At 49.5% G+C, this 16464-nt stretch overlaps 1 protein-coding gene across 18 annotated transcripts in view; it reads right to left on the bottom strand.

Moving 5' to 3' along the window:
- Positions 1-1065: 1065 nt before the first annotated feature.
- Positions 1066-16464, bottom strand: part of SCRIB (scribble planar cell polarity protein) — a 110612-nt gene continuing 95213 nt past the window's right edge. For 17 of the 18 annotated variants that reach the window (XM_035897653.1, XM_035897636.1, XM_035897602.1 and 14 more), the window contains 5 exons: positions 11565-11704; positions 11133-11170; positions 10234-10308; positions 7479-7530; positions 1066-1800 (listed from right to left, as the gene is read on the bottom strand). In XM_035897653.1, the coding sequence (XP_035753546.1) occupies positions 1640-1800; positions 7479-7530; positions 10234-10308; positions 11133-11170; positions 11565-11704 (466 nt within the window). In that variant the 3' untranslated portion in view covers positions 1066-1639. The remainder of the gene's footprint in view (positions 1801-7478; positions 7531-10233; positions 10309-11132; positions 11171-11564; positions 11705-16464) is intronic. The other variant, XM_035897607.1, reaches the window with a different exon arrangement.

Raw genomic sequence — 16464 nt, forward strand, 5'->3', positions numbered from 1 at the left:
GAGCACCAATGTGTCAGGGTAGGCAGATCAGACCCCTGCCGAGCTCAGACGCCTTTCTCCCTACACCAGAGGCATTTCAAAAAAACCAAAAAAAAAACCAAAAAAAAAAAAAGGGGGATGTTTTACTCCGGTAGTGGGCAGCAGGGACTGATTTCAGAGCTGTAAGCAGCATCGGTCTCCTCCGCGTGTGCAGAGCTCGCTTGACACAGAATCTGTTCACAGCCCTTGTTCCACTCATGGAGACCAGGAATCGCACCCCTGCTCCTCTTTCATTTTCACTTTTTTTCCCCTCTTGCACGGGCAAGGACGCGTTTCCCCGTCCTACATGGCAAGGGGCCTGAAGCCAACAAGCTGGCGAAGAGTAGAATTGTGCAGTTATTGCAAGGCACAGGCCAGACCCATCCGACTTCACTGTGCTCCCTGCTGGGCTCCCCGAGAGCCCCACGCTGGGCACCCCCGCAACGTCACAGTTCATTTCACGGCTAGCGAGCAACGTAGTGGACTCGCCCGCTGGTATCCCCCTACCTGTAAGACCCCGTTACTCCTAACCTGACCCCAGCAACGCCACTTCCTACCCTCCCCCATTTCCCGAATCCTAATCCACTATCTTATCTGCTCTTTACACCTCCTACCTCTGCCACCATGTCCTAATCCCCAACTATCCTGCTCCCTACTGCTGTCACACATGCACAGCGCCACACTCCTGCTACAGCTGCTTGGCTGCGCTCTCGTTTCTGCCCCAGCCACCCGTCCAGTCACGGTGCTGACAGCAGATGGGGACCCAGCCCCTCTGACACTCAGTCCAGTGCGCTTGCAGAGCGGCTCACACGGCACGCAGGCGATGGCCACAACTTTGCGTCCCTCTAGGGAGGCACCCATCTCCCAGAACAGCACACAATCCTGGCGGGAACAGCTTCCCAGGCGGGACAGACTGCTGCGCTCGGAGGCAAGCGGCACAGAGCTGGCACAGGCTCCCGCTCATTCAGTTGTCTTTGCTTGAGCACATAGGTGTTAGTGTCAGAGGGAGGCACTTCACTGAAATTCCTTTTTTTTTTTTTTTTTCTTTTTTTTTTTTTGCCTCCAAGCTACCCATTTCCACACGCTCCCAGAGGAAAGTGAGGTGACACAGTGTGGGAGGTGGAAGGAGATGCTTTTTGGCAAAAGACTGGAAATTAAATAGGAGCAAAGGCAGGCTGGACCTTCCTTCTAATTCATACCAGAGTAGAAGCTCCCATATTAACCACTAAAAAATCCAAGCTGAGGAAATAACAGCTGGAGCCCAACACACTCTCACACTCGTACGTTCTCTCTGTCCTACCCTTCCCCCCCCACACAATATTTACAGGCTAAGAAGCTGCAGCTGCCCACTGTCCTACCCACACCTCCTCTCAATTTGCCATCAGTAAGTCTAGTGTTGTCCCATTTTGCTCAGGACGTGCCCCAGTGCATTATTGGGTGAGAAAAAGAGGGCGGTTCACAGCCTTGAAGGAAGTTAGTTGACCACAGTGCTTCCTGGGGTGCTCAGTTCCCACCCGAGTCCAGGAGGCAGCAGTGTGGGCAGTCCAGTGCTGTCCCCGGAGCACAGGAAGCTCAAAAGCCCTGTGCTGGGCTATTCCATCGCCCAGGTGCATCAGATCTTCTACGTAGGGACGGCAGCCTCCAAGCTGCGCCGGCTGTGTCGGAGTTTGCGTTTGCTGCTGTACAGGGCCATTTCCTCAAGTGCTGATGAAGTAGGTGTGGATGAATCACGCGTTACTAACACTTCCTCTTCCTCTGGCTGCCCATCCTGCTCCTGGGGAACTGGGTAGACAGGACAAGTTAAGGCTTTAAGAGAAAGTGTAGGGTTAAGTACATAGCTGGTACAGCTAACGTAGACATAATGGTACACCCAGGGGCTGGAGACAGTGCTGAAGTCTTAGTGATTTACAGAAACCCCAGAACCTTTAGGTGATCTGTAGCTCACGTACTGGCTACTGTGGATTCTGGGAAGGAAGCCACACGCGTGCGAAGACACCTGCCCCTAACACCCATGATCCACTGATTGGAGGTGCCAAACCTTAGGAAAAATCAAGCACACCGAAAGGACTCGGGCGTACGCTAGTGCTCCAAGCAGTGCACCCGTTTCAACAGAGTAGCACACACTAAAGAGCAGTGAGAGCACCGGCACAGCGTGCCATAGCTAATGGGAGAGGTGAGCATTTTGGCCTTGCTTAACGTTGAACTTACAGGACTAAGTCCTTTCTGTACATTTAGACTGTGCCTTGGGTCCCTCCCCAAAGGAACCCACCAGGAAAGAGACTCTGGCAGGGCAGACTCTCAGTTAGCTTGGTCCCAGGCCTTTTAGGATGCGTTCTGAAGTACGCTGCTGTCCCCCCTGAAAGGAGCTGGTAGAGCTTCTCTGACGTGCTTAGACACATACCTGGAACATCTGCCCTTCACAATAACTTGGCTTGAGCAACCACTGTGAGATACTTGTGTAAAAAGGAAAAAGTTCCACTAACCCACAGATTTTTTCCCTTCAAGTGCAAACTGGCTCCTGGGAAGCCTCTCTCAAATCTTTGGATGTAGCAGAGAACCTCAACGACAGAACTCTATGCAGACCTATCGGATCAAAGGTGCACAGCCTGCCGAGCTGCACCCAGGGGCCCACCCTCTACTCAAAAGCCAGATGCCCAGATGCAACATTCCCCTTGCTACAGCACCCAAGTATGAGCAGTTGTAATTCAGAACCCTCCCTCAACTATTAACCGTAGCATTAACCGGTTGTTTGGAACAGCCTCAGAACCAAATCAATGTAGGTGACAAACCTGACATCTCGAAAGGATGCTGGGATTGGTAAGCAGAGGACTGACTTCCAGACAAGGAAACAGGTATAAAAGACAGACATGGGCACATGCAGATAAAAATCCAGATGGGAGCTGGGGGTGGGGACTTAGAGGGAAGCCATTCCTTTTAGGCCCTCTTCGACCAGAATTTGCCAAAGGAGTCATCGGACATGCACGTTAAGTAACCTCAACACAGCACACTGAACTTTTTTAAAAAAACCCAACCTTTTGATTGTTCCTCAGCCAAAGCTCTTAACGAAAACAAGCTGCTGCCGTGGGATAAGGCGGCACATCCTTTAGTGGGTAAGTAAGTAGTTAACACACAAAGCGCAGGAAGATATTGCCCGCTACCGCAACACAGAGCAGCTATCTGTGCTAGGGTCAGTGTTTGGTACCTAACGAGGAGGCACAGAAGTGCTGAAGACTATATTGAGAGAAACTACTGATGATACCAAGCTGTCCGTCAGGGCAGGGCAGTGAGCCTCAATGACAAAAAAGGGTGCTGGGATTTTACGAGTTGACTGGGCAATGATACAGAAGGTGGAATTTACTGCAAATGTAAATAGATTCAAGAAAGAAACACACAACTCTAAAATTAAGGGCCTCTGGCTTAGGAAGTGCTAAAACACAGACTGTTGTAGCCTGGAGTAGTATTCTGTAAGGAGTCACTTTATGCTCTTTTCTTGGCATTCCCAGTGGCTCGCACCAGACACAATATCAGAATAGCCAGAACCTCGCGCTGACTTAGTAAGTTTATTTTTACGCTACTGGACGATGCTTAAGCGCAATAAAAGTCACAGAATCCCGATGGCATATAAAATGCAACAGCCTTAAAATGAGATTATGACTCTGTAGTCGTCAGGGGGAGCGTTCTGAAAACGCTGGCATGCCTCTCAGCAATACCATTTCTCTTCCGAGGATTAGATATCGGAAAAGATGGGAGAACATACAGAACACCTTCCGCCACTGCACGAACGCATCATATACCTACATTTGCAGTACTGCATGCAGCCCTGTTCCTCTCTACCTTAAAAATGGCATAGATGAAATAAAAAAGGTGCAGAGAGGCATGGGAATGACTCCCACAAAGGACAACTAGGATTCTTCAGCCTGGAAGAAAGACAACCAATGTGATACCGGCCTACATGAATGGTACAGAAAGAGCGAATAAGGCATAGTGATCCACTGCATCCCAGAAGACCTGAGGAAATTACCCAGAAACAGAATTAAAGTAAACAAAATGCCTAATTATGGAACTCAATGCTAAACAATGTCATGAAAGATTGAAAAAAAGTCCTGACAATTTTAGAGAGGATCATCCCATTGATTATCTAGATATAATACCTGGCTCAAGACACCCCTACTTAATAGGTGATTGCAGAGAATTGAGAACATGCATCCCTGGAAGCTCATTTTCTCTGTTCCTTTCCCTAAGAACTGCCTTCCAGCCAAACAGGATCCTGGTACATTCTGAACCAGTACAAGCCTCCCCTACATGCTTCCTATCCTGTGAGAAACCAGAAAATACTGGGAGAGAGCACAGGCATTGCAACTGGTATGAAACTAGAGATTCTGATTTTGTGAAATTTTGGTGTTTTGGTGGGAAAGAACCTGTGGCCAGAAAGGCTGGATGAGGATAAATTAGCAATACAAGAAGGTGCAGAGCTCATCTCTCATTCCTATGTGTGTATGAGCTGCTGAGCTGCGTCCTAGACAACACTGATCATACAGCAGTGATTAGTCACCGTAGGATACGACGATACCTCTCCTGTGTAAGTTGCTGTAGACACCAGACACCCCAAGTGGACAGAGACCGTGAGGACAGAAGTAGGCTCTTTCTTACACACCATAGGCAGGCATCCAGTATAGGTGCAATACAAAGTTATCGAGGGTGTATTTCTGAAACCCGACGGTTACAGGACTGGAAAGCAAAAGAGCCTGACTCTGAGCGATCGGGAAAAGTTGTGTCATAAAGCAAACACAGAGCATGGTTCCGCCCTAAAAATGCTATTATGTCGTTCAGTAACTTCATGGCTTCTTGAAAACCTTGGCATAATCTTTTAAAACACATTTAGGAGGTGATGACTATGCAGCCAGGCCCAAGAATGGAAAGAACGATTTCTCAGAGCCCATCTTCAATGGACAGGGAGAACATGGTGCACTTTGAAAGACGTTCAGGAGAGAGAGACGCTAATGCTTTCCCGCAGTCAGCAGTAAGATGTCTTTGGAGTTTCTGTTATAAAGCTTTGCTAGCATAAAGTTTAGGGACTGCTTATAAGTTTGCCATATGATCAAAAAGACGTAATTCCATGGTCACGGATAATTCTGATTAAAATCCCGGGGTGTGTAGAGGTGTACAAAGTGTCACTAAGGTAGCAGTTAGATCTCTGCAAAGCTGTATTAACTACACACAGAAGTGAAAGGCCCGATAGGGAACGTCAAATTGGTGCCTGAAACGCTGGAAGGTGCAAACGACCGGGTGGCAGGAGGAGAGTGCGCACACACTGTGTTGTTTTGAACTGAACACACATGCTCCCTTGATCTCGTGTAAGTGGTTTCCTTTCCTTTTCCTTTTATGGTAAAGAAAAATGCAAGTAAAAAGTCACTCTGATTCTCAAGTATTTTCCCAGAAAAGAAATAGTTTCATTCCAGCTATTTTCTCCACACGTTCTGAGAAGGGTGTCTGGAAAGAGAGAAAAGCAGGCCTAGCAGGAGGCTGGAAATGATGCAGAAAAGGAGGATTTTTTTTAAACTCCTCATACAGATGTTATAACTTGCCAAAATCTATGTAGAAATAAAAATCTCTGTGGTGGCTGGAATGCTACACTACCTGGAAGAATGAGATGGGGCAGGGGGGTGGTGGAATCTAAAAAAACTGGAGAACTTTTCCCCATACCAAAAGAGCTTAGCTGCATCTTCAGCTGCTGGCCTGCCAAACCCATTTTGGAAAACCTGCATTTCTTGGTGCCTCACACACATCACAGCCTCATACAGTGGTGACTTAAGGATTACTTTGATAAAGGAAAGAGTTAATTTTGCTTTTGCTTACATTTCATTCATCCTTTGGTGGGTATTGTGTGAAGTATCGACTTCTGAATGCAGCCAAGATGCAGGTCTGCAGGCAGAAATTCAACAGCCCACGGGCTGCCGCTCAACGCGTGCGGCCCTTGTATAGCCCCCCTCCGCGGTTGGACTGACCGCCAGCCGAGTTCATCAGTAAATAAAGACCGATGCTGACGGATGAGCCAAGGGACTTTGCGTTCGAGAAGCAGAACCGAGACAGAACGATACGAGTATGCTAGCCTGTGGGAAACAAGGGGCTTTCAGCTGGCCAGACAAATGAGCAATTGCGAACACCACGGAAACTCTACGCAATTGTTATAAAAGACAGAAAACTATTACGCTTGTGATTTCCATTTGCCACTCACTGAGGTGATGGCCCAACTCTGAGCTGTGAATAAATGCAAACCTAGAGGAACCCAGAGACTCGTGAAATTCTTTAACAACTTAAGGACTAAGGAGTGGGCTTAAAAACTCTTGATAGAGCACTACAGTCTCTTCTTTATGGCTTTTATTCTGTTTGAGGGCCCAGCAGACCGACGACAGTGACAGGCCAGGTGAGGTCTGAAGCCCCTAAGCAATCGCTGATTATTTCCTGACCCTTCAGTGACCTCCTGGGTATGCACAGACTGAATGGACTACCCCAAGAGAATAACCCAGGCCTGAGAGCTTTACTCCGAGGGGTGAAGGACAGATGTCGTTCTCAGGAAAGTTCGTTTTTCTTGAGTATCTCTGCAGCAGAACCTCCCTCTGGAAATGGTCCATACATGGATCAGCTGTCTGGAGCGCAGCCTTTACTCAGAGAGATTTGCCAAGATAAAATTGAGAGAAAACCTGCTCTTTGTGTAAAATAAAGGGGGAGGGGGAAATAGCTGCAAAACAGGTAGAAGAAACCCTGCATCAACTATTGAAGGGAAGAGAAGCACTACTAAGGAGCGGGCAGGCCCTGCTGAGCTCCCCACTACTGCTACGGCCACCTAGAATGAAGTTGGAGATAGATAGTCTGAGCCTGCCTGTTATAGCTGGGGACAGAAAGACATACCATAGCCAGGACAGCCTGAAGAGGTACAGCAGTCAAAGCTTTAATTACTGCTTATTTAGGGACTGTGCACACAGATCCACACTTGGAGAGTCACCTGGGTACACAAGCATCCAAATGCTCTCAAGTCTTACACCAGGATGAATTTCTCTCTACCTGCCTGCTGCAGGCAGCAAGACTCTTTGCTCCAGCAAAAGGGGCGCAGACCCTGAGCAATGGACATTATCCACTTGCAGCAGGTGACAGAGGCCCAAAGCTTCCCACCCACGTTCTATTGCCCCTCTTTACTCCAGAACACGAGCCCGGAAGAAAACTAGGCATGCTTGTTACACGCTGCTCTCAGCAAATTAGCCATCACTACAGCACAATGCAAATATCCTACCCAAAGCTGAGCGTGGCAAGTTTGGAGGTTTCATTCTAGAACAGACAAAATAGGACATTGCTTCAAGCAGCAAGAAGTTGAAGTCCTCAAGGTTGATTCCATGAGCAGGCAAAGGGGAACCCGTGGTGGGAAGGAAGCAGTACAAAGGCTACTCTTTTGGCCATGAGCTTACCTGAGTTATTTCTGTCATCTATGTATCTGAGGTCATCAGCTGCATCAGGCGACTGGAAGAGAACAGAAGACATGAGCATCCACCTCTGTGACACCAGTGCCAGGTAACTCCCCACCTCCAGCCTTCCAACACACTACAGAGAACTTTTGCCCTCGAAGGCGCTGGTAATACAGTAGCCAGGGCACGACCCTCGGTGAATGCACATGATTACGACATTAATCCTTTGTGCTGAAGTCAAGCAGCCTATTGCCTGAATTGCAGGATGGGGTGTGTGTCCACACATCAGAGCTCCCCTCCCTTTATGTTGTGTGTGTAGGGAGAGGATAGGAAGTGACATGAAAGGCAGAAAGCATAAAGACTACAGAAATTGAGAAGAAACAGGAGAGCAAAGGCATGAGCTACATTCCCTTGAGAGTCCTGGATCCTAGTTCTGCATCTGCACTGTACCCAGGCCTAGCTTCTTACACAAAATCAACCTCCTTCTTTCCATTCAGGTGCGTATAGAGAACTGATGTGGGATGGGAAGCAGCTACATCCCAACGGATGCAGAGGCAGCTGTGGAGAAATGGCTACGCGATAACCATGGAACTGTACCGGCTCCTGCTAATTTTAAAGCTGTCACAAAATGAAGACCGTTCCAACAACCAAAGCTGGCTGTAGCTCAGCAGACCAGAATGGCAACACCATGAGAGAACAAATTTGCTCATGGTCATGAACTTGAGGTGGTTTGACAATCAGCACTCACCTGGGGACAGGCACGAGTGTCCCAAGCCCTACTTGTTTTGCTGAAATAAGAGAATTTAATCTAGCTGCATATGGTGCTTCAAGGCTAGAAAGGTCAAAGTATTGGGTTGAGGTGTTCTGTTTACTTCCACAGTGGCTGTGTTTGTTGATTCTGCTGTTCTGTCTAGGTTGGTACGCAATGCTCACGCTGAGCTCAACGCTTCTCTGAGCTATGCAAATGTATGGATAGGGTTTCAGAGGAGCTCAGTATTCAGAAAGTTTAATAATGCCAAACTCGTTTCTGGCCCCTTCTGACCAAAATCTATCTTTTAGGTATCTTCTTGCTCAGCTCAAGAGCACAAGTGAGAATTAGTGTAACTTTTCTTTAGTTGTTGGATAAAGGATGGCGGCTCAGTACACTTACATGGAAAGCATTAGGGAAGCTTCGCAGCTGTGAGAGTGCAGGAAGCCCCCATTTCCATACACACTGGCCTGTTTTGTGCAAGCGGCAAAATAGGAAGAGGCAGGAAGGAGGGGGAGATGATCTCAGCCTGTTTATCATTTTAGAAATAAAGCAAAAGTGCAGTAGGTGCCATGCTCTTCGTGAACAGCAGCGCGCAGAGGGCTGTGCCGGCTTTGGCACGCGTTGCTGAGGAACACTGCCCGGCCAAGCAGCGCTGCGCTGCCCCGAGGCGAGCGACGCAGGTGTGCGCCTATGGCCAGGAAGAAGCAGAGTCCCTTAATTACTGCACTGCTGAGGGAGGTCCAGGGGAACCGTCCAATGATTTGGAGGTGAAGCCTCCTCCGCAGGCACCTTCTCAGCTGTGTCAGGGCCCAGTGCTGCACTCTGGCCCCAGCTGAGGCTTGGGGAAAATCAGGTAGTCCAGAGAGGCCACTGGGGCTGGAGCGGCTCTAACTCACTTGGTACAGGACCCGGAGAGGTGCGCAGCCCAAAAGGGAAGGGATTCTTGGAGAAAAAGAGGAGTGACTGACAAGGGCTGAGCAACACCCCTGGTGAGAGGAGCCAGCCAAGCATACGCATCGACTAATGTGTAAGTGCCTAAAACTGCCACTCTGCTAAAGTCAGCCTGGCTTTGGGGATGACACCTTGGGCCTGGGACCTTTGTGCCACGACAGCAAGTTAAAGCCCAACATGTCAGTACTTGCTAGCTCCCCACACACAACACAAACATAACTGCAGGTATCTGCTTCATTGTCTTTATATAAAACTGAAAAAAAACCCCTAACCCTCCCCCCCCCCCCAAAAATTACAGACATACAGTATCTGCTCAAATCAGCTGTCACAAATGCAATCAGTTAACGACTAACCCAGGCAGTAAGAGAAAGGCAGATCACCATCCTGGGCAACTGGCTTCAGGTGGCCCTGCTTGAGCAGGGCGGGTTGCACAAGATGACCTCCAGTGGTCCCTTCCAACCTCAACCACTCTGTGATTCTATGACAAAGCAGCTTAAATGAAATGAGGTTCTTCTAGGAGGGAGAACAACCTTGCCATGGCACTCACCCTCGAAACCTGGTGTTCTCTTACCACACGATTACTTCACAGATCATCTACAGCAGAGTTACAACACATGAGAATTGTCACCACAGCAGCTTCGTGGGTAGAATGCTGGGTACATTCCAGTTTGAACTTAACATTTGCTCCAATTTGCAATTTGTTGGTAACCTTTTCTATAGTTTTTTCTTCCCTTTTAGTTCTCATCTTTCACTTAAAAGTATTTCAGGGTCAACTAAGGCGAAGATGGAGCTGCTTTATATTTGCAAAGCTTTTGTCATTAATTTTAAAACCACCTGGACCAACTTTTTCATAATTCCACTTGACTGAAGTCTGCCATAAGCCCTCAGTTACACAGCATGGCTGGTTGTCATTGCCTCCCACACAGGCAGGGCCTTTGAAGAGGACCTCCTCAAATCATTCAGCCTCTGCTCTGAAGGTCATCACTTCATGTGCAGGCACCTCCATCAAATCAAGCCCTAACCAACCCAACAGGGGGTTCAGCGTGAGGTTTATACCTGGATTTCGTAAACAGGTTTGGAGGAAGGAATAGCAGCAAATTCCCGGTAGTCAAACTTCTTTTCAGACATGGACTAGAAGGGACAGCAAAAGAGAAGAAACAGAGAAGAAAGAGTAAGGGGAGAGAAGTGGATGGAAAACCAGCAGCAAGCCAAGCACTCTATGCAGAGGTAGAAGCAGAAGCAGCATGTCATGCTCAGTTAATGCCACGAGCGCCTGGATACAGCCCCTGAAAATGAGGCGTCTCTGGGACATCGTCTTTTTAGCTGTTCTGGTGTCAGGACAGGGGTTCCAGTTGCCGAGAAAACGTTATGTGCTCCAGTAGAACACACACCAAGTTATGGAGGAAACCTATTTTTGTGGGAAAATTAGTGGCCAGATTCCTGAGAGCTGTAGCACGGTCAGGATTTCAATCCAGAGCTGGCTATGTTGTGTGGCCTTGGGCAAAACCAGGCCCCCTCTCCGTGCAGCTCCTCCCACTCTTCCGTTTGTCTGTCCTACTGATTTTGACAGCTGTCTGCAACAATGTCCTGTTGCGTTTGTACTGTGCTTCGAAAAAGGAAAACACTGCTGAGGGAAGAAGGGGCCAAAGCCTCTGAAGTGAAAGGCTTTCTGCACATGGAGATGAAGAATTGAGAAAAGGATGAAATAATAAAACAGGGAAACAAAACAGATGCTACATCATAGGTGCAAAAAGGGGGTGCCTCTAGCAATGGGCATGGCAGACCTGCATCCACTGCATCCTCTTCACAGTCCTGTACACCAGGCAGCCAGACCTGGCTTAAGGATTTAAGCAGGGATCCCACGGCCCAGATGCACAGTCCACACCCAAGCTAAATAACCGAGAAGTCCCCGGATTGTAAGCGAGGTAATGAAAGCAAGCAGAAGCACATCATACCAGCCTTCCTGGTGAAGTGACATTTCTGGGACTGCAATCTGCAAAAGGAGACAGAAAAGCACAATTTAGCGAATGGCTGTGTTACATGCAACACTTCCCCGAGCCTGCCCTGTCCATTTAGCAGCATTTAAGTGTGATAAAAGACCATGCTCAAGAAAGACACTGCCTTCTCAGAACAAATGCCCCTCTCCTGTTTTTTTAAAAAGCCATGATGCTGGTTTTATTTCTATTCTGGTTCCCTAGAACCATACCACAGGTGTTCTCTCATGTTTCTATAGATCAGGCCCATCCCCTATGCTGAGAGATGTCATATGCCCCGAAGGACCTGCCAACCTAGGCTGAAGGAGGAAATCGCTTTCAGCGGTGTGCTTTCAGGCAAGTTAGGCTGGAGAAGCATTAACTCTTCCTCAGAGCGAGGCGGCTATGCAGTACCTTCCAGTGGCGTTGGTGATGGGGTCGGAATGGGTGAAGGCGACTCCGCCAGCTGCTCCAGTGTGCTGCGTTTCTTCCCCTCCTTGGACTTGGCAATAACCATTTGGGCTTTAAGAGCATCCTGTTCCAGTGATTTCATCCTGTCTCAGGGATGAGGGAAGGAGAAAAAAGACATCAGGCATTGCCTCCTCAGTACGAGATAATGCCGCCCTCCGCGCCCAGCAGCCGGACCACAGTCAACAGGCTGAGCGCAGAAAGGCGAAGTTAAGCACCCTTGGTTCCCTGAGGCAGACAGACTTTCAAAGCAGGAGAGGAGAACAGCCTGGTTTGCTGCCATCCCGAAACACATGTGCCACCGTATGTCTTGAACAGACAGTGCCTACAGCAAAGCACCCACGCACTGAGGAGCTGCAGGCCTTTCCAGAGGCGCACATACGATGGGAGAGCAACCCAAGCTGGGAAAGGACCTGCAGGGGCTCAAGTGGATAGGATCAGTTCTCACGGCTTTACTCCCCTCCGTGCTCTCAGTGTGTTGTATCTCAACCCTCTTCAGCCATTGGGAGATTATGAAATAACTAAGAAATAGTGGGCTCAGCCCTCAGAAACGTCTGCTCCCTTCTCCCAGTCAAACAGACCCAGCATCCCCCCTCATTCTCACCGAGACAACCGCCGGTGGTCTGTGGGACCTCAGGGCAATGAGCACCCGCAGCCATGGCAGTGCACTCCCTGCCCGCGGCAGGCTGGTCGGGAGCACTGCGTTTGGATGCAGGGGTACAGAGGGGACTGCTGAGCATGCAGCTGGCGGGGGGGGCTGTGCACACCTGGATTGGCTTCCTGACCCAGGGGTTCTTGAGGCGTGACTCTGCATTGGGCTAGGCATCTGAGCTGGCCTGGCCTCGGGAGCCGGTGCCCACTGTCGGGACTGGTACAGCTTCCTGGCCAGATCCTGCTCGTACTGTTTAATACTGTCTTCAAGAGCTGAGGATCTGAGGAGGAGGAAGAGGAGGAGGAAGAGGAGGAAGAGGAGATGATGGTGATGAACATTGCAGCAGACAAGCGCAGGGAAAGAAAGAAACAGATACAGGAACATATCCTGACAAGGAGAAATACGGGTCTGATCTAGGGGCAGCCTTGATTAAACCAGGCTCCTGATTCCAATCCTGTCCAACACCAGCTGCTGCAGAAGCAGCAGGAACCTCCAGAGGGCAATCTGGGGTGACGTGCCCAGAACCATTAGCCTCCAGAGCCTCCGCATCTAGAGACTGCCCTCCTCACAGGTGTGGAGGAGAGGACGAGGAACACCCAGCAGACCAAGGGAAAGGCCCAGGAGGCAGTTACAGAGGTGTGCGGCAGGCTGAGGGGGTGCAGGGCAGAGCTGAGTGTGCGTGCACACATTTGGCGGTCTCTCAGTGTACATGTGCATACAAACATCTGACCGCCTGCTAGCACGCACCTTGGACCACAAGGAACGGGGAAGCAAAATGGACAAGTGCATTATGGAGGGTCTGTTTGCCACGGGCCCTGGAACGCATGCAACCAAAGAGGTGACTGAGTCCGTAAAACAGCATGTGCATGGTAGGAGAGCGGCCAAGATGCGTACAGCCCCGGCTGGACACCTGCCCCCCTCGATATGCGCCTGTACCTTCTTCACCACACTCTTCCTATGGCATGAGTGCCAGCGGGGGTGTGTGCCCAGAACACTAACGTGGCCTGGGTCCCAACTGAGCCTGGGGGTGTGTGCTGGGGGCGGGGGGGGCACATCACATGTCCTGGCAGAGCACTGGTGACACAGGGAGGAAAAGGAAAGCCCAAGAAGGTACAAACTGATGGGGTCACGAGTGACAGCACACAGACCATACAACTGGAAAGAAGCAGAAGGTAGAAGATTAGAAAGAAATAAAATCAGCGGCATGCACTTAAAGAAAGCACAGGTTAGTCGGGCCGCAGCGCCGTGTGCAGGGCGGCACAGTCCTCCCGCCCATGCAGCGCGTGCAGGGCTGCCCGGGGGCCTCTGGAGATAAGACCTAAGCCCTGGCTGTCGTCACGTCGCTGTGCCTGCTCTAGCAGTTACAGAAGAGGGATCCTAAGCACCAAATCATCCCGGGGGACCTGTGGTAGCAGGGAACAGTCCATCCTTGTCTCACAAAAAGGAGCATGTTATGGTGACTGGTTCCTGCCAACATAAGCAAGGCCTCAACCCCACCCAAGGAACCAGGCAGGCCCTTCTCTGAAGAACTGAATAAAAACTTACGCCTGGGTGTCGGAAGCAAAGTGCAGCTGAGGACCTGGGCTGCAGAATTTAAAACCAGTAGCACTGGATCTGATAACTGAAATGCAAGATGGCTGCAAGCGGCTTCTCCTCGTCGTGTGTTCTCACCTCAGAAAGGCTCTCCCTGCGCTAGTTCAGTTTCCATGGACAAAACGTGCTTGGAAGAGACTGGAGGTCTGGAAGGCAGGGATCCCTCTCCTGCCCCTAACGGACAGAGCCACCGCACTCAGCGCTCACCGACCCCTCCACAGTGCCACGCGTAGAACTGTTACTGTGCCCTGAGCAATTTCAGCAAGATCCTAGCTAGCCCAAAAGCGCAGTCAGATGTACAGTAGCGTTACAGGAGAAAATCATGCGATCACCCAAAAAAATCCTGCCCCTTCCCCCCATCACTTCTCAGCTTTGTTTATCTGCTGGCAGCAGCAGCCGGTTCACAGGAGAAGAGTCCTGAGCAGTTGGCGTGTTCTGCGACACCAGCAACGGCCTTGTAATGGCTTTGCTTTTCAAGAGTTCGTGCAGGCAACCTCATGCTTCTCCTTTCTACGCCCACTCTAAACAAAGCTTTTATTATAGAATTCCTTGGAAATGTTAATGCTTGGGCTCAGGAGGAATTGGAGCTGACGTTCCTTCATAAAGCCTGCCCTCCACATGAGCAGACGTGCATGGGAAGAGGAGGCGCGAGGGAGAGAAAATCCCACACATTTAATTGGGAAGAGATGACAGATCAGTCTCCACCACTGCGCCAAGCACGGTGATGCTGATTTGCAGGAGGAGAAGCCCAATGGACAATCTCTGTTTTGTTGGATCCAGTACCACAGTGGAACTTTTTTATCTTAGGTGCAAAGACCGAGCAGCAACCCTGTGCAAGACGTCTACTCCTGACGACACCGTGGTGCTTACGCGCCATCACACTGACAGTTTTAACGCCTGCAATGCTCGTAGCCTCCCTGCGAGACACAATGGTGCTACTGCAGTCCTCTCTCCGTGCAACTGCAGCACAGAGGGACTGGGTGAGCTGCCCAACGTCACAAGGAAGTATGTGACAGAGCAAGAGTTTGGATCTGGTCATCTCCGCCCCAGCCAGCCTCTTCTGAGCAATGGTTCGTAAGCACATATTTGACTCCCCAACACCTACACAGCTTCTAGCCCTGTAAGACAAGGGCAATGCATCTGTTTTAGCAGGTGTGGTTTACAAATTCTCTTCTACTTGTATTTTTGTAAAAGGGTTATTCCCGGCTAAATGTGAAAATACAGAACTTCCATTTGCAAATGATGGCCCCTGAAAAGTTGTGTCACAGAAACCATGGGAACAGCATCAACTACAATGGACGTGAGATGCCAAATGCAGCAGAACATTCAGTGAATCAGAGCAGCAGATGGAATCCCACAGCATTTGGAGCATGAAACAAGAGCCCAGGGCGGAAACGATCCTGCCCGAGCACTCTCTTGACGTCCTGACTCAGCACTGCCTGTACGTAGGCATCCCTGTCAGCAGGGAGCCAGGGAAGGAGCGATTACTAAGTATAGACTCATACAGGTTGGGAGGGGCCTCTGGAGGTCGTCTGATGCAAAAGCTGCTCAAAGCAGGGCCAGCTTCAAAGGCCTAACAAACACACTACAATGTGACAGAAGTCACTCTTTTCTAAATCAAGGTTCCATGTAACCAACAGGCTTTCCAGCAACCTGTTCAGCTTTCTGACATTACTGGGCAGCGCTGCGAAACTAAGGCAGTGCTTCAGCTGAGTCAGACCGGGCAAAGGACTCGTCCAAGGCAAGGAGTGGGAGCACACCAATAACGTTTTTCTTGAAGGGCAGAAGCCCTGGTACTAGGAATGTTAGTCCAGCTCTAAACAAACCATAAGCGGATCTGCTACATGATCAAGTAACAGTGGGAAGCTGTGTAGCCCCAAAGATAATTAGCCATCTCTCGACGAGGATTCCACAATATAGGTCTTCATCCTCAGAGCCTCCCCAGAAGACGACAGCGCCGTTATCATCCACGCCTAAGCACAAACAGTGGCATTGCCAAGCGGTATCGCAACCCACAGTAATCCTTCCAGCATCTTATCTAGCAGGCTGGCAAGGATGAGCCACTAGCAGCCCTGCTCCTCTAAAAGCTCTCATTCAAGCCCCGAAAGAGACTGTTTCAGATTGTCCTTTGAATGCCTCCTACAGGAACATTATGGGAGGAAAACTATAATTAGTTACAGGAGCAGCTTGACTGATTTTTGAAAGGAATTCAAATTTGAAAGGCACAGTAAATGCCTGGACTAGCTTCAACTCTCAAGTTCTGAGCAAGAAAGTTCTCTTTCTTCCAAAGCAATTTTTAATCGCTCTCTCATAGCTGATGAAATGTCTTGTGTGGATATGAATGCCCTTGTCTTGCTAATTTCTTGGCTTCAGCAAGTTTTCCAGTCCAGCAACAGTGGATATGTGAAGGCTCTTTCCATTTTTCATTTTCAGTATGTCACACCTTGCAGCTTCTATAAATACCATCTTTTTTGGCTGTTACAGAGGGGGTGGGAAGCTGTGTGCTCAGAGGGAAGGAATATATTCACCATCACATAAAGGTGTTTAAGTTGTGTTTTTTTATAAAACTCCACCGTCTTCATGATTGTGCAAGCACTGTTG

This window comes from Egretta garzetta, unplaced genomic scaffold (assembly GCF_000687185.1).
Source record: "Egretta garzetta isolate BGI_Z169 unplaced genomic scaffold, ASM68718v1 scaffold460, whole genome shotgun sequence".
Taxonomy (NCBI): domain Eukaryota; kingdom Metazoa; phylum Chordata; class Aves; order Pelecaniformes; family Ardeidae; genus Egretta; species Egretta garzetta.